Here is a 14,404-nt window from a genome sequence, read left to right as displayed (position 1 = left end):
GGGGGGCTTTCCTCTTGGTGCTTCCTACATTTCTGTGCCCCCACCTTCTGAGGGAGAGGCTGCTCAGAGCCCGTCGGAACTGACCCACCTCAGGGAGAGGAGCGTGTTGTGGCGAGGCCTGCGAAATCTGGGTCCCAGAGATCCTTCTGGGTCTTTTCAAGGAGTCTTTGCACTCCCCGACATGCATTTCCAACTCATGGTGCCTGTTTTCTGAAGCAGGCAGGCCTGGGAGGTTTAGCAAGCCTTGGAGAACGTCCTCATTCCGAAGGAGATACACAATACTCTTCCCAACAGGCAGCAGCCTCCGTTTTGGTTCTCACCTTGTTTCCCAGCTTGCTTGGTTTCTGTGCTATTAGATTTTTGGTCATGGGGCTGTGTAGGAAAATATAACACCACACAAAACCTCTTCCCTGGTTTGACAGTGCCTGTGAGCTGAGCAGCACTCAGGTCTGGGCATCTGTTGTCTGTTGGAATTTTATGCCTGTGTACAATGTTTACTGAATGTCATACACTCAGGAACCTGAGAGCAGCTGCAGGATCGAGGGAGCTGCCTCACTCGTCTTGGGGCCTGTCTGTCACTTGAGTGGAGCCCTGGCTTGCCCTGCCTCTCCTCATGATAGCACACCCACGGGGCACATTGCTGGCTGAAGGGGAGCACGTATGGGGACTCTTTAAACTGTCAGCCCAAATCACTCAGGTGCATGCACTTGCCTCCTCCCACACAGACTCAGACAGGCCTCTGCCAAGTTATTTTGGATTCATTTATTAGCCTTTTCTTAACCCATGATTAATTAATGCCACCCACTGCTGCTGGGTTTTGTTTTAGAAGACCCATTAGACCATTTCCCCATTTTCCCAAGACAACTCACTTGCTAACCACAATTCGCTCCAGCGTTTATTTTTTGATAGCCCACATTAAAATAAAAATCTGTCTAGTGTCCCTGCGACAGCTACTCTGAGACAAGTGACAGCAGAATTGTTTTCTTCTGACCTACATTTCCCCCCCTAGTGAGCATTTGCTGAGAAGCATTTGTGTGTTCTCTGCGTATAATATAGTTGGACAGACCAGTTGGGCCCAGTTCGGATTGCGATGCTGTCCAATGATACGTCATGAAACTCTGCCTCCTTGTTTTGAGAGTTGGGCTTTTCTGATTCTTTGTATTCTTCCTTGTAGAATTTGTACCGGTCGGACCTGAGCTTTATGCGAGGCGTTCCCTGTGTCATTCCAGGAACATTAGAGATTGAAGGGAGAAAGAAAGCATCTGAACTCATCAGTGAGGTAACCAGGGACCCGGGTGATGAGTGTCCGGTGTATTTCCACAGCAGAGGTTGTTACACAGCACTGACTTTGTTTCCTACTGCTAAATCTGGTTGCCTGACCTCTTGCCTGGCCTCTTTTCTTACTGGATTCTCCATTAATGCCACTTAAGATGGCTTCGTGGATATTGAGTCAGTTCCTCTTAACATATAAGAATTATGCACTGTCACATAAGATGTACTTTCCCTGTGGCCCTTTGAAGAGCGGCCTTGTGCAAAGAAGGCGGGCTTTGGAGATCAGTAGATAGAGAGTGAAATTCCAGGCCAGCACTCATTTGCTGTGTGACCTCAAGCCAGTGACCTGCCCTCTCTGAGCCTCGGCTTCTTAATCAAATAGACATACTTGTACCGCCCTCATTTAGTTTTTGTGAGGATTAGCACTAATCTAAGCACTGTGCTTTTCTGGCAGCTGTATATGAAATGGTTTCTATAAGCTTGGTGATAATTTCTTGGTAAAAATACAGAAGTCTTAGAATTCTAAGCTTTCTGAACTCCTAGGGAATCTTGCTCACCCCCCTGACTTTCATTCATGGTAGATGCAAGGACAGGCGGGCATAATGGAAGGCACTGGAAGTAGAAGGTGTTGAGTAGCCAGCCTGAGCACTCAGATGGGCTTATAGTTTGTTTCCTGTGAGTGTTAGATTTAACTTTGTGCTTTGCTTTTCCAAGAAATCTCTAAAGTAAGTGGTTTCTAAACCTTACGGTGCATCAGAACCCCGTTTGGAGCTTTTTTTTTTAAAAGTAGAGAGCCCTGGGCCCCACTGATGATTTACTGAATCCCATCTCCTGGGGTGGGGAAACGCATGGTTGTTTGTGGATCTCCAGAGAGCAGAGGTCAGGAGTAAAGTGCAAATCCCGGTGGCAACATTCACATTCTCAGCAAAGGACTAGATCTCCCCTTCCCATTGATAAGCATCTAATGCAGTCCATCCTGTCCTCCTCTCTGCTCATGCATCCCATTGAGTTCTGAGGTCACAGGAGCAGGTGACGGACTGGATTCCAGAGTGACAGACTAGCAGCCTCTGCAAAATGAGGCTTTACAACTAGTGCTTAAAGAACTGGTTCTTTTTCTGGCTTTATACCTTACGAAGTCTTCTTCTTCCCTTCTTGTGTGTGAATTCAGAGTAAATATCGTCAACATCCCCAGTCTTTCAAGTACACAGCTGTGACAGACACTCCCAACCTCCTTCATGCAAAATTCAGCAACCAGATAACGAACGAGGTAAAAGTCTCCTGATGGCTTTGGAATGGGCTACGAGAATGTTAAAAATATGTGTGAATGTTTGTGGGTTGAGGGGAGGTGGGAAAAGAGTGCAGGCATTTGTGTGGAAGTTAGGGAACAAAAGAGCATCATTACGTGGGGCCTAAACATTTTCTAGAGGAAAAGAGGCCTAGTTGGAAATCTGGTGTCATCTGCGGTCCCGCTGCCCCAGCACAGCCACAGACAGAGCTGCTGCACGGGCGTCTCCCAGGAGCATACTGGAAATGCCCAACCTCGGGCCCCACCTTAGATCCTCCGAGTCCAAATGGTCATTTAACAAGCTCCTCAGATAATTCTCTCCCACATTAAAATCTGACAAGTACTGGTCTATAATTCATTTGTTCTATCTAGGACAACATTGGCGAACCGATTTCATAGTGTCATTCTGATGATCGTTCCAGGGAGCATTTGGGGTTATCCGAGGACAGGTGTACAGTACAGTGTTTGTCAGGCTTCTCATTCCCTACGCTGTCTTCTGCCTCACCATTTACCCAATTCACACTTTAATATCTCTAGTGGAGGGAGACATGGGGGCAGGAATCTCATTCCGTAAAATCATCATTCCAGGCCTCTAGGTTTACTCCTTAGTAGTAGATTTCTTGTAGGTTTGAAGCAGTTGAGCTTGGCAGTGAATTAAATTTTTAATCGTCTTTAGTGTTTAAGATTCTCAACTTTTACTTGTAGAAGTCAGCTAGGATTTGGCTGTTCATACAATTCTCACCCTCAACCCAAGTCAAAAAGTGAGAAATGACAGCTTGGGATAAGCCAGCCCAGCGGAGTAGAATTCATGATCTTGTATAGTGACATTATAAGTTTACATTCCTATTTAACCTTTCTCGCCTATTTTCTGAGCTGGGTGCTGGGGGTGGGGGGGACGGGTTAACAGCTCCTTTTACCATGGCCTCTGGCCTTGGAGAATTCACCAACGACTACCCATTTCTAATCACAAGAATAGCTGTTTTTGTACCTGCTGAAGCCATCCAGGGTCACATTGGTGCACGTTCACCAATGGAAAGAATCCCAGGGCTTTAGTAAAGGATGCAGACCAGGCTGTGGGGACCTCCCTTCCACCAAGTAGAGCTTCTCCTCAATTTCCCAGGTCTCAGTATTGTCTTTATGCTCTGTCCTCAAGAAGAAAGTCTAGCATGTGAAAAACCTTAAAAACTATTCTTAAATTTCTTTTATTTCCTCAGCCTATTATTTAGCAAAGCAAATTACAGTTTCTTACGTATTCGTCTTATATCACTTAATTTGATTCATGAAAGACTGCCTTAAGTGAAAGAAACGTCTTCCCCAAGGCTGAAGATGAAGCCATCACACTGTCATGTTTCCCCAATTGCCAGTGAGGGACTTCAGCACTGCAGAAATGCACAGCCCTTATGTTCTTGCCCTTTTTTTTTTTTTTCGACCCAGCGCCTGTATAAAGCAGCCGGGGAGCATGCAAGACACCAGTACACAACCACCCTGGGGCTGCCCGAGTGCATCAGAGCCAAAGTGAATGCAGCCAACCTGAGTGACGTAAGCCTTTCTATGCTTAAGTTTATGCCCGTTCCAAAGCCACCTATGTCTGTGTCTGTGAAGTAATCTAACCATGACCTTGCTGGGCATCAGAGCCAAAGTGAATGCAGCCAACCTGAGTGACGTAAGCCTTTCTATGCTTAAGTTCATGCCCGTTCCAAAGCCACCTATGTCTGTGTCTGTGAAGTAATCTAACCATGACCTTGCTGGCGTTCACAGAAGCTTTATAAAATGTGTGTTTTAGATGCCCATGTTAAATATACCTTTTCACAAATGTGTTGGGTACCTGTGTGTCCTCAGAGCCTACTACAGGGTGTGTGCTAATGAGATTTTCTTCACAAAATGGAAATCGATTCTGGAACACGGTGCTATAGACGAAAGGGGTAGCCTTTGGTTCGTTGACATGTAATTTTCTTTTCAAAGAAGATCTACATGTGTTCCCACTTTAGGCAAAATATAAGGAGTCTTGGCATAATCTTCGTGCTCAAGGCTACAGGCTGACAATAGACGCGCTCCCCTTCCAGGCTGCCCGGGCCTCTGGAGACATAGCCAGTGATGTGAGTTGAATGATATGACCTTCCATCTTGCCTAATTTCTGTTAACTTCATGTAAAACGATGTCTGTGGCTGATTTTCCTGAATTAAAGCAAATCTATAACCATCTGAGACAGGATGTCACCTGCAGAATATATTAGTTATGAATGAGATTCTTTGACGGAGGGAGGGAAAGGAAGGCTCCATTAATCAGAAGCTAAATTCAGGCAAAGGTCTCCAGCAGGAAGGAGATTATGATTTATTTCTAATTGCAACAGCTAGGCAACAGTCCCCTGTAATGTCCCCTGCCTGTTTTGTAACTGCACCCAGAGTGAGAGGGGGGACTCGTGACAGAGATGGCAATACAGCTGTGACACGTGCCCCTCTCGGCGCTCTGTAGTCTCACGCGTTGGTGTTAGGATTTGCCAGCTGTGTCTCAGCCACTCTGTTGATAACATCCATAGCTTTGGGACATGAAGGTGACTTTCTCTTTCCCACAAACAAATCACAGGAAATGTGGACTTCAAATAAATGGATCCTGTCTTTTGGGTTTAATGTTTTTCCAAGTATGAACGGATAAAGCACAAGTTTCTCTTTTACCCCTTTTGATAAATTCCTTTTGGCCATAGGGACACATAAGGGGAGTGGGCCCTTACCTTGGTTCTGAGGATCTGATTTTAATTAGGCAGGAAGAATGGAGCGATGTTTTAATTGTTCGTCCCCAGGGAGAAAGGCACGCTCTCAGGCCAACCCTGCTGAGGGTTTCCTTATAATCACCACCTCCTAGTGGAAGAGCAAGTGCTGCTTCTTAGGGAATGCAATGAACAGGCACAGGTGGAATTTGACTAGCTGGTGCTTCCAGTTTCTCTACAGATATGACTTTGTGAAGGAGCGAGGGAAACTCATTGGGGTCCGGAGTGTAGGTGACGACCCCCAGCTCCGGCACTGCCGGCGGATGGGCCGGCTACAAAGTGAGCTTCAGTACAGGAGGGAGGCGGCTGGCAGCCAAGCCCAGTGCCACCTGCCCATGGACATGGTGCACCTGGTCCATGCCAGGAAGGCCCAGGCCCTGGCCAGCGACCGCGACTACAGGACACTGTGCCACGAGTTCACGGTGCTGCCTGAGGACCTGAAGATGGCCTGGGCCAAAAAAGCCCACACCCTGCAGAGTGAGGTAGGGGGCCCCTTGTGGAATGACAACCAGCCCCGTCCTTCTCCTACCAAGCCTGGGTATAAATCTCTGCTTCTTCCTAACTTAGCCTTTTGGACCCTCCCTGCACGCCCCCATCCCTGTCCCAAATAATGACTTCCTTGGTCTATGTCATCTAGGTTGGAATCATTCATTCAGTCATTCAGCAAATATTTATTTAGCATCTGTTATGTACCAAGCACCATTCTAGGCCCTGGAATACAGCAGCCAACTAGAGTTAAAAAATTCCTATGCTCATGGAACTTCCATTATGCTGCAGGGAGATAAACCATGATAAATACGTAAAATCTATAGTGTGTCAGATGGTAATACATGCGTGGGGACAAATGGAGCAGGGAAGGGGTGGGAGGGTCTGAATGTGTGTGTGTGTGCATGCACATGTGTAATTTAATATAGAGCATCAGGGTAGTTCTCATTGAAAAGGTGACATTTGAGCAAAGGCCTAAAGGAGAAGAGAGAGGAGGATGGAGCATTCCAGACAAACAGAGTAGCAAGTTCAAAGGTCAAAAACCTGAGCAGGGGCAGCCTTGGTGTATCTGAGGCTGGAGTGAAGCAAGTGGGTGAGGGAGGGGGTGTCAGGGGAGATCGGGTCAGAGAGAGAACAGGGCTGGTCTGTGGACAGCAAGGATGATGGTGGTGGAGGTTACAGATTGTGTAGTGACACTTACTGAGTGCTTGCCAACATTTTAATCCTTGCTGCAACGCTCTGAGGTGGAGACAGTTGTGATTCCTATATTGTGGCCTGGATGAGGTCACATGGGAGGTGCAGTGGCAGGCCTGGCTCAGGAGCCCACACTCTTAACCATCCTGCTGTCCTGGAAGGAGCTCAGAGCAGGGGCATCACGCCTCTCATAGCACAGGTGCAGACACTGAGGCCCAGAGAGGAGGCTCTTCCCCAAGGAAGGGCACCAAGCAGGTGGGTGGGGAGCTCCAGTCCCTCCCCCCAGCCCATATCATGGTGGGAGGTTCTGGAGTCAGACTTTGGAGATTCAAAATCCAGCTCCTCCACTACTGGCTGTGTGAACTCAGAAAAGGCCTCTTCAAGCCTTGGACATGGTCTTGATGACATGGGACCTGGGATGTGGTAATGATGATGATGGGATGGTAGCCAATACTTATGGGAGATACATAGTGTGGCAGACCCTGTGCCACCCATCATCTCTAGGCCCATGACAACCTACAAAGAAGAGACTGTCATTTTACAACATAACCCATGGCACCATTTTCACATTAACCCTGATCATCTACTTCAGTGTTTCTCAACTTCAGCACCTTTGGCATTTTAGGCAGGCAATTCTCTGTTGTGGGGACCTAACCTGTGCACTGTGGGATATTTAGCAACATCCCTGGTCTCTATCCTCCAGGTGTCCATAGCACCCCCCAAGTGTGACAACCAATATTTGTCTCCAAGTATTGCCATGTTCTCAAATTATTTCTGATTGAGAATTCAGTTTTCTGTTGAGAACTGGTCTATGTGAAGCACTTAGCACAATGCCTGGTCCATAGAAATGCTGGAATAAGTATTAGCTGTTTTAATACATTCCCTACACCAACCTCCCAACTCTGGTGGCCCTCAGGGCAGTGACTACTGTTAGTTTAATTACATGTAGCAATAAGTGGGGTATTATAAACACATAATTAATTATTAATTATTATAATAATGATTTCATTATTAAATTCTCATTTAATTATTGGTCATGATTTATTGAAACAGCAATATCACAGGCTCACTGTCAAGAAGAATGTGGAGTAGGGTGAGTTCATCTGGTCCCCACAAAGGGAATTTAGTTACTGAAGTGCCAGCCCAGGTCCCACTTACAAAGTCCTTCCATTTGTTAGAAGGTGATCCCAAGGTCCCCAAGAACAGCTTATAGCATGACTGTCTGGTGCCCAACCAGGGACCCTCTTGTCAATGACCTATTTCTTGGGAGAAGAGAAACTTTCTAGGATAAGACAGGCCCCTGAGGAAGATCAGAGGCCACCTGGGGAAGGTCAGGGGGGCCGAGTTGGGAGTCAGAAGATGTGAGTTGGAAGCCCAGCTTTGCTGCTTGCTGGCTGAGTGTCCCTGAGCATGTGCTTCTCTTCCTAGGTCTCCATCTCTCCAGTGGAAAAGCAAAGAGGTTTGATTTGATCCATAATCTCAGGCCTTGAGCATTCAAGGGAAAATGTTTTTTTTTTTCAAATGGTGGGATTAACGTAATGTCGAATTTTATTTTACTGAATAAGGAAAAAGAAAAAAGAAACTCAGCACTACCTAAAGCTATCATTTACGTAACTGTTATTTCTGAAAAGAAAGAAAATTTCAAAGTTAAAATTTAAAATTTTTATGTTAACTTTTAAAAAACAGTAGAGAGGGGCCGACCCCATGGCTCACTCGGAGAGTGTGGCGCTGGGAGCGCGGAGGCCACAGGTTCGGATCCTATATAGGGATGGCTGGTGCACTCACTGGCTGAGCGCGGTGCAGATGACACCAAGCCAAGGGTTGCAATCACCTTACCGGTCACACACACACAAAAAAAACAGTAGAAAGAACATAGCCTATAAAGAAGAGTCCTTCCCAAGAAATAGTAGTTGGAAACCATATAATGACATTTTAAAAACAGGATATGTATTACATTTTTGAATGCTAAGAAGTCATTGCTTAAAATTTAAATTACCATATGATGCTGCATACATTGTTTATTTAAACTACAAATTGGTTAATTTGGAAGTCTGGATTCCAAGATACTATGAACAGTAGACCACCCAAATGTCCAGTTGGTCTGAGACGTCAGCCTTATTGCAGTCATTATCAAAAATCCAACAGCACGTGGTATATGATGTAGAAAAGGAAACAAAGGCTCAACAGGGGCTCACTCAGTGCAGCAGTCTGGGAAGTTCCCTCATCTGAGCAGTCCCCACCCAGGCCAGAAAGAAAGCTTTAGGTGGGGCCAAGAGATGCTCACCCCTGGGGTTCAGCTCCTCAAGGCCACCATTGCCCATGTCATGCCCTAGTCCCAGAGGCCTCAGGAACCCACCTGAGATGCATTCCCTGGCCTAGGCCCTTGCCACCATAGGTGGGTGCTAGTTCCACCACCTCTTTGGTCCTTTTTAAGTCTGCTGTTCCATGTTCCCTCCATGGTTTCCCACTGGGATTGCCGGGGTTGCTGAAAATCATGTGCAGGGATTGTCCTGGGGACAGCTGTGGCCCCACCTTCTACAGCTGTGTGCCTCAGGTAGACCCTGAAGCTCTGCATGCTTTAGTTTCCAGGGGTTGCTGAAAATCATGTGCAGGGATTGTCCTGGGGACAGCTGTGGCCCCCACCTTCTACAGCTGTGTGCCTCAGGTAGACCCTGAAGCTCTGCATGCTTTAGTTTCCACATCAGAAGAAACAACAGTAACAGCAGCTACACTTTATGGAATGTTTACCCTGGGCCAGGCATTAGGTTAGATATTTTGCACAAATATCTCATTTAATATGGGGGGGTACTAGTATTCCTCCTATCTTCCAGATACAGCAATGAGGCATGCGTAATGTAACTTGGCCCAGGCCACAAGCTGGCAGGGAAATGACTTGTTTAAGACCTTACACCTCGCAAGAGGCGCGGCAGGTCCTCCAGCTCTTGTCCCATGACTTCTGGTTCAGTCTCTGGCTTCCCCAAGTGGCTGGATCATGAACCTAGGTGCTCTGGCTCCTGAATCCGTTCTCTTGACCACTACCAACCTGGTCTACCCAGAAGACAGCAGCTGACAGCTCTTCTGAGTCCCAACTATCACTTGAACATCAAAGTTGTTCTGTGGGTGAGGATAGAATCCGTCCTTTGCAGGATGGTATGAGCGCTAAGTGAGAAAATGGGTCTAAAGCAAACCCCACCCCCACAGGGTAGTGACTATAATGTTTCTTATTAATATGACAAATATGTCCCTTCCCCCAGTCACCTCCTGGGCTCAAATGTGCACATTTTTCCTGCGTTAGAACTAAGAGCCTGAGAAAGGCAGTAGCTCACAACATGGTGCTCCAACATGGGGTGCCGGGGCACCCCATGTATGAATCTGAATGTGGCTTCTAGAACTTAGTGTATGTAAGGGGCAAAAGCAAGTATGTGCCATTTGGGGAAGACAGATTCACTGGGCAGAGTGGGAAGGTCTCTCATTATCTTAGATTTCTTCTTCCAAACCGTCTTTGGGCCGCTGAAGCTTCTTGACCCCCCTCCACCTACCCTCTTTTATTATGAAGTCTGGGGCATGTTTGTTGTTTTTAGGGTCTGCGTGAATAGTCAAAGCTGGGCTGGGAGCTGGAATATCAATAGACAATCCATTTATAAGAGTCTGAGGCACAGTCAGATCTTTGGGGAACCTGCATCTTGCTTTCTGACTTACCTGCGATCGTACTGCTCAGCTCAACAAAAGGCAAGTTGAAAGAGTGCTCCCCACTTCATCTCGCTTATGAAAGGAGCAAGGCCTGGCTGTGAAGAGGCCCTGTAGGATTATTCTCTCCAACTTAGAAATTTATCCAATTTTCTCTGTTCTTTATCAGAGTGGAAGGCAAAAGCTTTGCCGGTGTAGACTGAAAGATCGCAGTATAAAAAGCAATCTTACTGACATGGGGTTTTGAAACCTGCTCCCAAGCCTGAGTGATGTCTCCCTTCACCAGGTGGAAGCAGAGTCGAATTTGCACAGGGGCATTAACCAGCAGACAGTAGATCAGAAACGGACCCTCTTTGAGGCCAGCTGTGAGGAACGCTGTGAATCCTGAAATGAAAGAAAACTAAAAAGGCCGAGAGGCTGATTTCTGGAGTGGTATTTTGCGTTACAGCAGAGCTTATATCTAAATTAGAGAAATGCCATCAACTTCATTTAAATCCAAATTTTAGATTTCCATAGAGAGCCTTTTTCCACCTTTAAAAATGCCTAATTTCCATAAAGAGAAGAAAAGCATTCAGGCGACTGTCTCATCATTTAAATCCAAATTTTAGATTTCCATAGAGAGCCTTTTCCCACCTTTAAAAATGCCTAATTTCCATAAAGAGAAGAAAAGCATTCAGGCGACTGTCTCATCATAGGTAATGTTGGGCTGATCAAGGAATAGTAATAAGATTCAACGTTTTAGGAGGCTCCTAATTAGACCCATGTTTTTAAACATCCTTATTATATTCTCCCAGTAATAATGCTGTAGTCCTAATCTTTTGAGCCCTTAAAATGGAGAAAGAGGATAAGCCTTAGCCCATTTTGCAATATAAACAAATCATAATGAGTAACAGTGGGAGGAGAGGGTAAACTGAGGCATGAAAAGATTAAAATGGTTTACTCATGATTAGCTGGTTGTATCTAAGTTTGTTTCAGTTTTTAAAGCCCTGCTGTAACTGACTCCCTGCGTCCTCCGCTACCACTACCACAAGAACAAAAATCTAACTTAAAGAGTGGCTGTCGTCCCTGAGTGCTCTCAGGTGTTTCCATGAGAACAGAGGGGTTGCTATGACCTTCAAGTATTACAGAGAGAAACTGAGTCACATTTTGGCAAGGTGATTTGCTCTGAGTCACAGCAGGTTTGACCCAGAGCTCAAAACCCTTTTGTCAACTGAATAGTGTGTAGAGTGTTTCTATTTAGGCAGGCAGTGGATGGCCTCACTGGCAGAATGAAGCAAAACAGTCCCAATGGATGCTTGGGTTTGGGCACATGGCTCAGCTCTTTCTTTAAGTGATTGTTCGCATAGGTCATTACCTTATTCTTCAAGTCCTGCCAATTCACTGGTGGGGCCTTCTGTATCTTGTGCATGATCCATTTAATTCCTGGTGGAATTCAGAAATCCAAACAGTTTGATTTGATGACATCCCAGGTGCACTCCCAATGAAGATGTTGAGATGTTGTGATGAAGCATTATTACAAATGCAGAATCTTCCTGAAATTCCATAATAGTCTTAGGCACTCTCCTGATAAATCACAGCCCCTGATTTTCTTCCTGCAGTTGCGCTACAAGTCAGACCTGATTGGCATGAAGGGGACAGGATGGCTGGCGCTGAGATCCCCACAGATGGAGAGCGCAAAGAAGGCTGGAGAACTCATCAGCGAGGTACCACCGTCTGTCCGTATTACACCAGCAAGGGCAACCTCACCTTCCCCTTTATGTTTATGGAGTGGAGATCTCAAGAGGGCCCATGGCCACTAGACCCCCAGTGTTTTTCTGGGGCCATTTGCAACCAAACCCAAGACAGAATGAGATTTCCCTCCAAGTGAGTTCACCCATGGGCAACTAAAGGCATAACATATTAGAAGGTTCTCAATAAATAATTATGTACAATTATGATCTAAGCTGGCCCATTATTTCCATTGCAGGGGGAGTTTGCCACTCACCTACTGAGTTTACTCAGTATCCAAAGGTTGTCTGATTTCAGATGGTATGAAAAGTTGCACAGGGATAGTTACAGCACCTGAACTCCCCACTGTATTGACGGCCTGATCCCTGCCCTGGAGTCCCCTTGAGGCTGACACTGTTGTCTTCAGCTTGTTCATAACAGAACTAATGTGGACAGGATCTGAGCAGGGCCACACTGATGCTCAATCCTCCCCTTCCCTGAATTCCTGTATTGTGAGGAGCCATGGTATTCTCTAGCCTCTTTCTTCCAGAGAGTAAATACCTGTAAAATGTTCCTTACCACAGAGCAGCTTGGATCTTTTTCATACTCTTGAAGGTTAGAAGGTTAGGTGCCCACAAGAAGAGAGATGGGTTTTCCAATAATGTCATTGTCACATCAGCTACTGGGAAGGTGGGGTAAAGATGCATCTAGAAAGATGCATGATGTTTGACTGTGTTTCATGGGAATCTTTTTTTTTCCTCTTGTAGACCAAATATCGTAAAAAACCAGGGAGCATCAAGTTCACCACGGTGGTTGATTCCCCAGACCTGATTCATGCCAAGAACAGCTACCTGCACTGCAGTGAGGTGGGTTCTTTCTCATTATCCTGCTGCTCAGTGGTCAGTGCTTAGGAACACAGGCTCTGGAGGGATGTTAGTGCAAACCTTCCATCCGCTACCTGAATGATCTTGGGCTGGCTACTAATCTCTTCTAACCTCAGTTCCCTTGTTCTAAGAAAGATGCTTAGGAACACAGGCTCTGGAGGGATGTTAGTGCAAACCTTCCATCCGCTGCCTGAATGATCTTGGGCTGGCTACTAATCTCTTCTAACCTCAGTTCCCTTGTTCTAAGAAAGTGGGGTGGGGGGATAGCAATAACAATCATTTCATAGGATTAAGTGAATTAAATGAGAATTAAGTAAATAAAAGCACATAAAGCTTTTATTATAGTACCTGGAACATAATAAATTCTCAATAAATGCCACTTATTATGGTTCGATTCATAATCATAATGATAATAACACCAAGTATTATTGATGATTCCTTACTAAACACTAGACCAGATACATTTTCATTGCTGATAGATGGCAATGGAATTTTAAAAGCTTAATATAACCCAGTTAGGGGGGGAAAAAAGCTATCTTCAAAGCTTCTTTCTGCTTTTACTCTCTGTATAATTTTGCCCCATTTTCTCTCTCCTGTATTTATTTCAAGGAATAGGATATCACATGTTTTTTTCCTGAAATTATCAAGGGACTCAATTCTGCATGGACAGTGACAAAGCTGCCTCCATCCTCACAAGAGCCCAAATGCTTTACTGACCGACTCTTGTTTTCAAAGCCAAAATTGAATATTATAGTTTCTAAAAATTGAGACTCAAACACTTCCTAAAATTGTTTGCAATTCTTATATTACTGTTCTAAAAATAGCAACCAAGAAAATGCTTGAGTTTTAAAATCGTGTCTTCATGGGGCCCAGGTAGTCTATGAAAACTTTAATTTCTTGAACACCTCTTAAGGCATTTTAAAAAGGACTTATTAGCTGTGTGTCTTATTATCATCATCATTATTATTACCGTTACTGCTATTATTAAATGACAAAGGCACTGAGGCTATATCTTGTTACTAGTAAAAAACATATCCAATGCTCGGTTGCAAAGATTCTCTGAAATACCCACACATCTTAGACTGCATAAAACATGCAGGTATGGCCAACCAGGGTGTTGGTTTGTGGCCTATTTGGAGCAGATCTTGATGAATATTTTTAACAGGGTCTATTTATAATGAGCCACTCCCACCCGGTCCTGGTCACATGGGTACCTTTCATCAAATGTGGGCTCCGGAGGGATCCCCTCCGCGGGCAGGGCTGCACTGCACTCCATCCAGTGGGAACTCGAGTGGGAGGGGCAGGAAAGAGAATCAGCGGCTTTTCACCTGTGGTTTCAGCAAGTGATCCTGTCTTACCCACAGCGCCTGTACAGGTTGGGGGATGCAGAATCCCTGCACAGATACACCCTGATCCCCGACCACCCGGATTTCACCCGAGCCCGCCTCAATGCACTGCATCTGAGTGATGTAAGTGAACCAGTGGTTCATGTGGTGTGTGCCTGTGTTTATAAAATTATCTGTACCTAAAGTGGATTTTATGTGTTTAAAAAAAAGTCCTAGGGGGGCCGGCCCGGTGGCGCACTGGATAGTGCGCCGCTTGGGAAGCGCGGCGGCGCTCCCGTCC

At 45.6% G+C, this 14,404-nt stretch overlaps 1 protein-coding gene across 3 annotated transcripts in view; it reads left to right on the top strand.

The window, feature by feature from the left end:
* Positions 1-14,404, top strand: part of NRAP (nebulin-related anchoring protein) — a 70,263-nt gene that overhangs the window by 48,979 nt on the left and 6,880 nt on the right. For all 3 annotated transcript variants that reach the window (XM_008571021.1, XM_008571023.1, XM_008571022.1), the window contains 8 exons: positions 1,175-1,279; positions 2,441-2,539; positions 3,992-4,096; positions 4,546-4,653; positions 5,492-5,803; positions 11,786-11,890; positions 12,662-12,760; positions 14,143-14,247. In XM_008571021.1, the coding sequence (XP_008569243.1) occupies positions 1,175-1,279; positions 2,441-2,539; positions 3,992-4,096; positions 4,546-4,653; positions 5,492-5,803; positions 11,786-11,890; positions 12,662-12,760; positions 14,143-14,247 (1,038 nt within the window). The remainder of the gene's footprint in view (positions 1-1,174; positions 1,280-2,440; positions 2,540-3,991; positions 4,097-4,545; positions 4,654-5,491; positions 5,804-11,785; positions 11,891-12,661; positions 12,761-14,142; positions 14,248-14,404) is intronic.

Source organism: Galeopterus variegatus, unplaced genomic scaffold (genome assembly GCF_000696425.1).
Source record: "Galeopterus variegatus unplaced genomic scaffold, G_variegatus-3.0.2 Scaffold654, whole genome shotgun sequence".
In the NCBI taxonomy this organism is placed as follows: Eukaryota; Metazoa; Chordata; class Mammalia; order Dermoptera; family Cynocephalidae; genus Galeopterus; species Galeopterus variegatus.
Note: the sequence above shows the minus strand (reverse complement) of the source record. Positions and strands in the feature narration are given on the sequence as shown.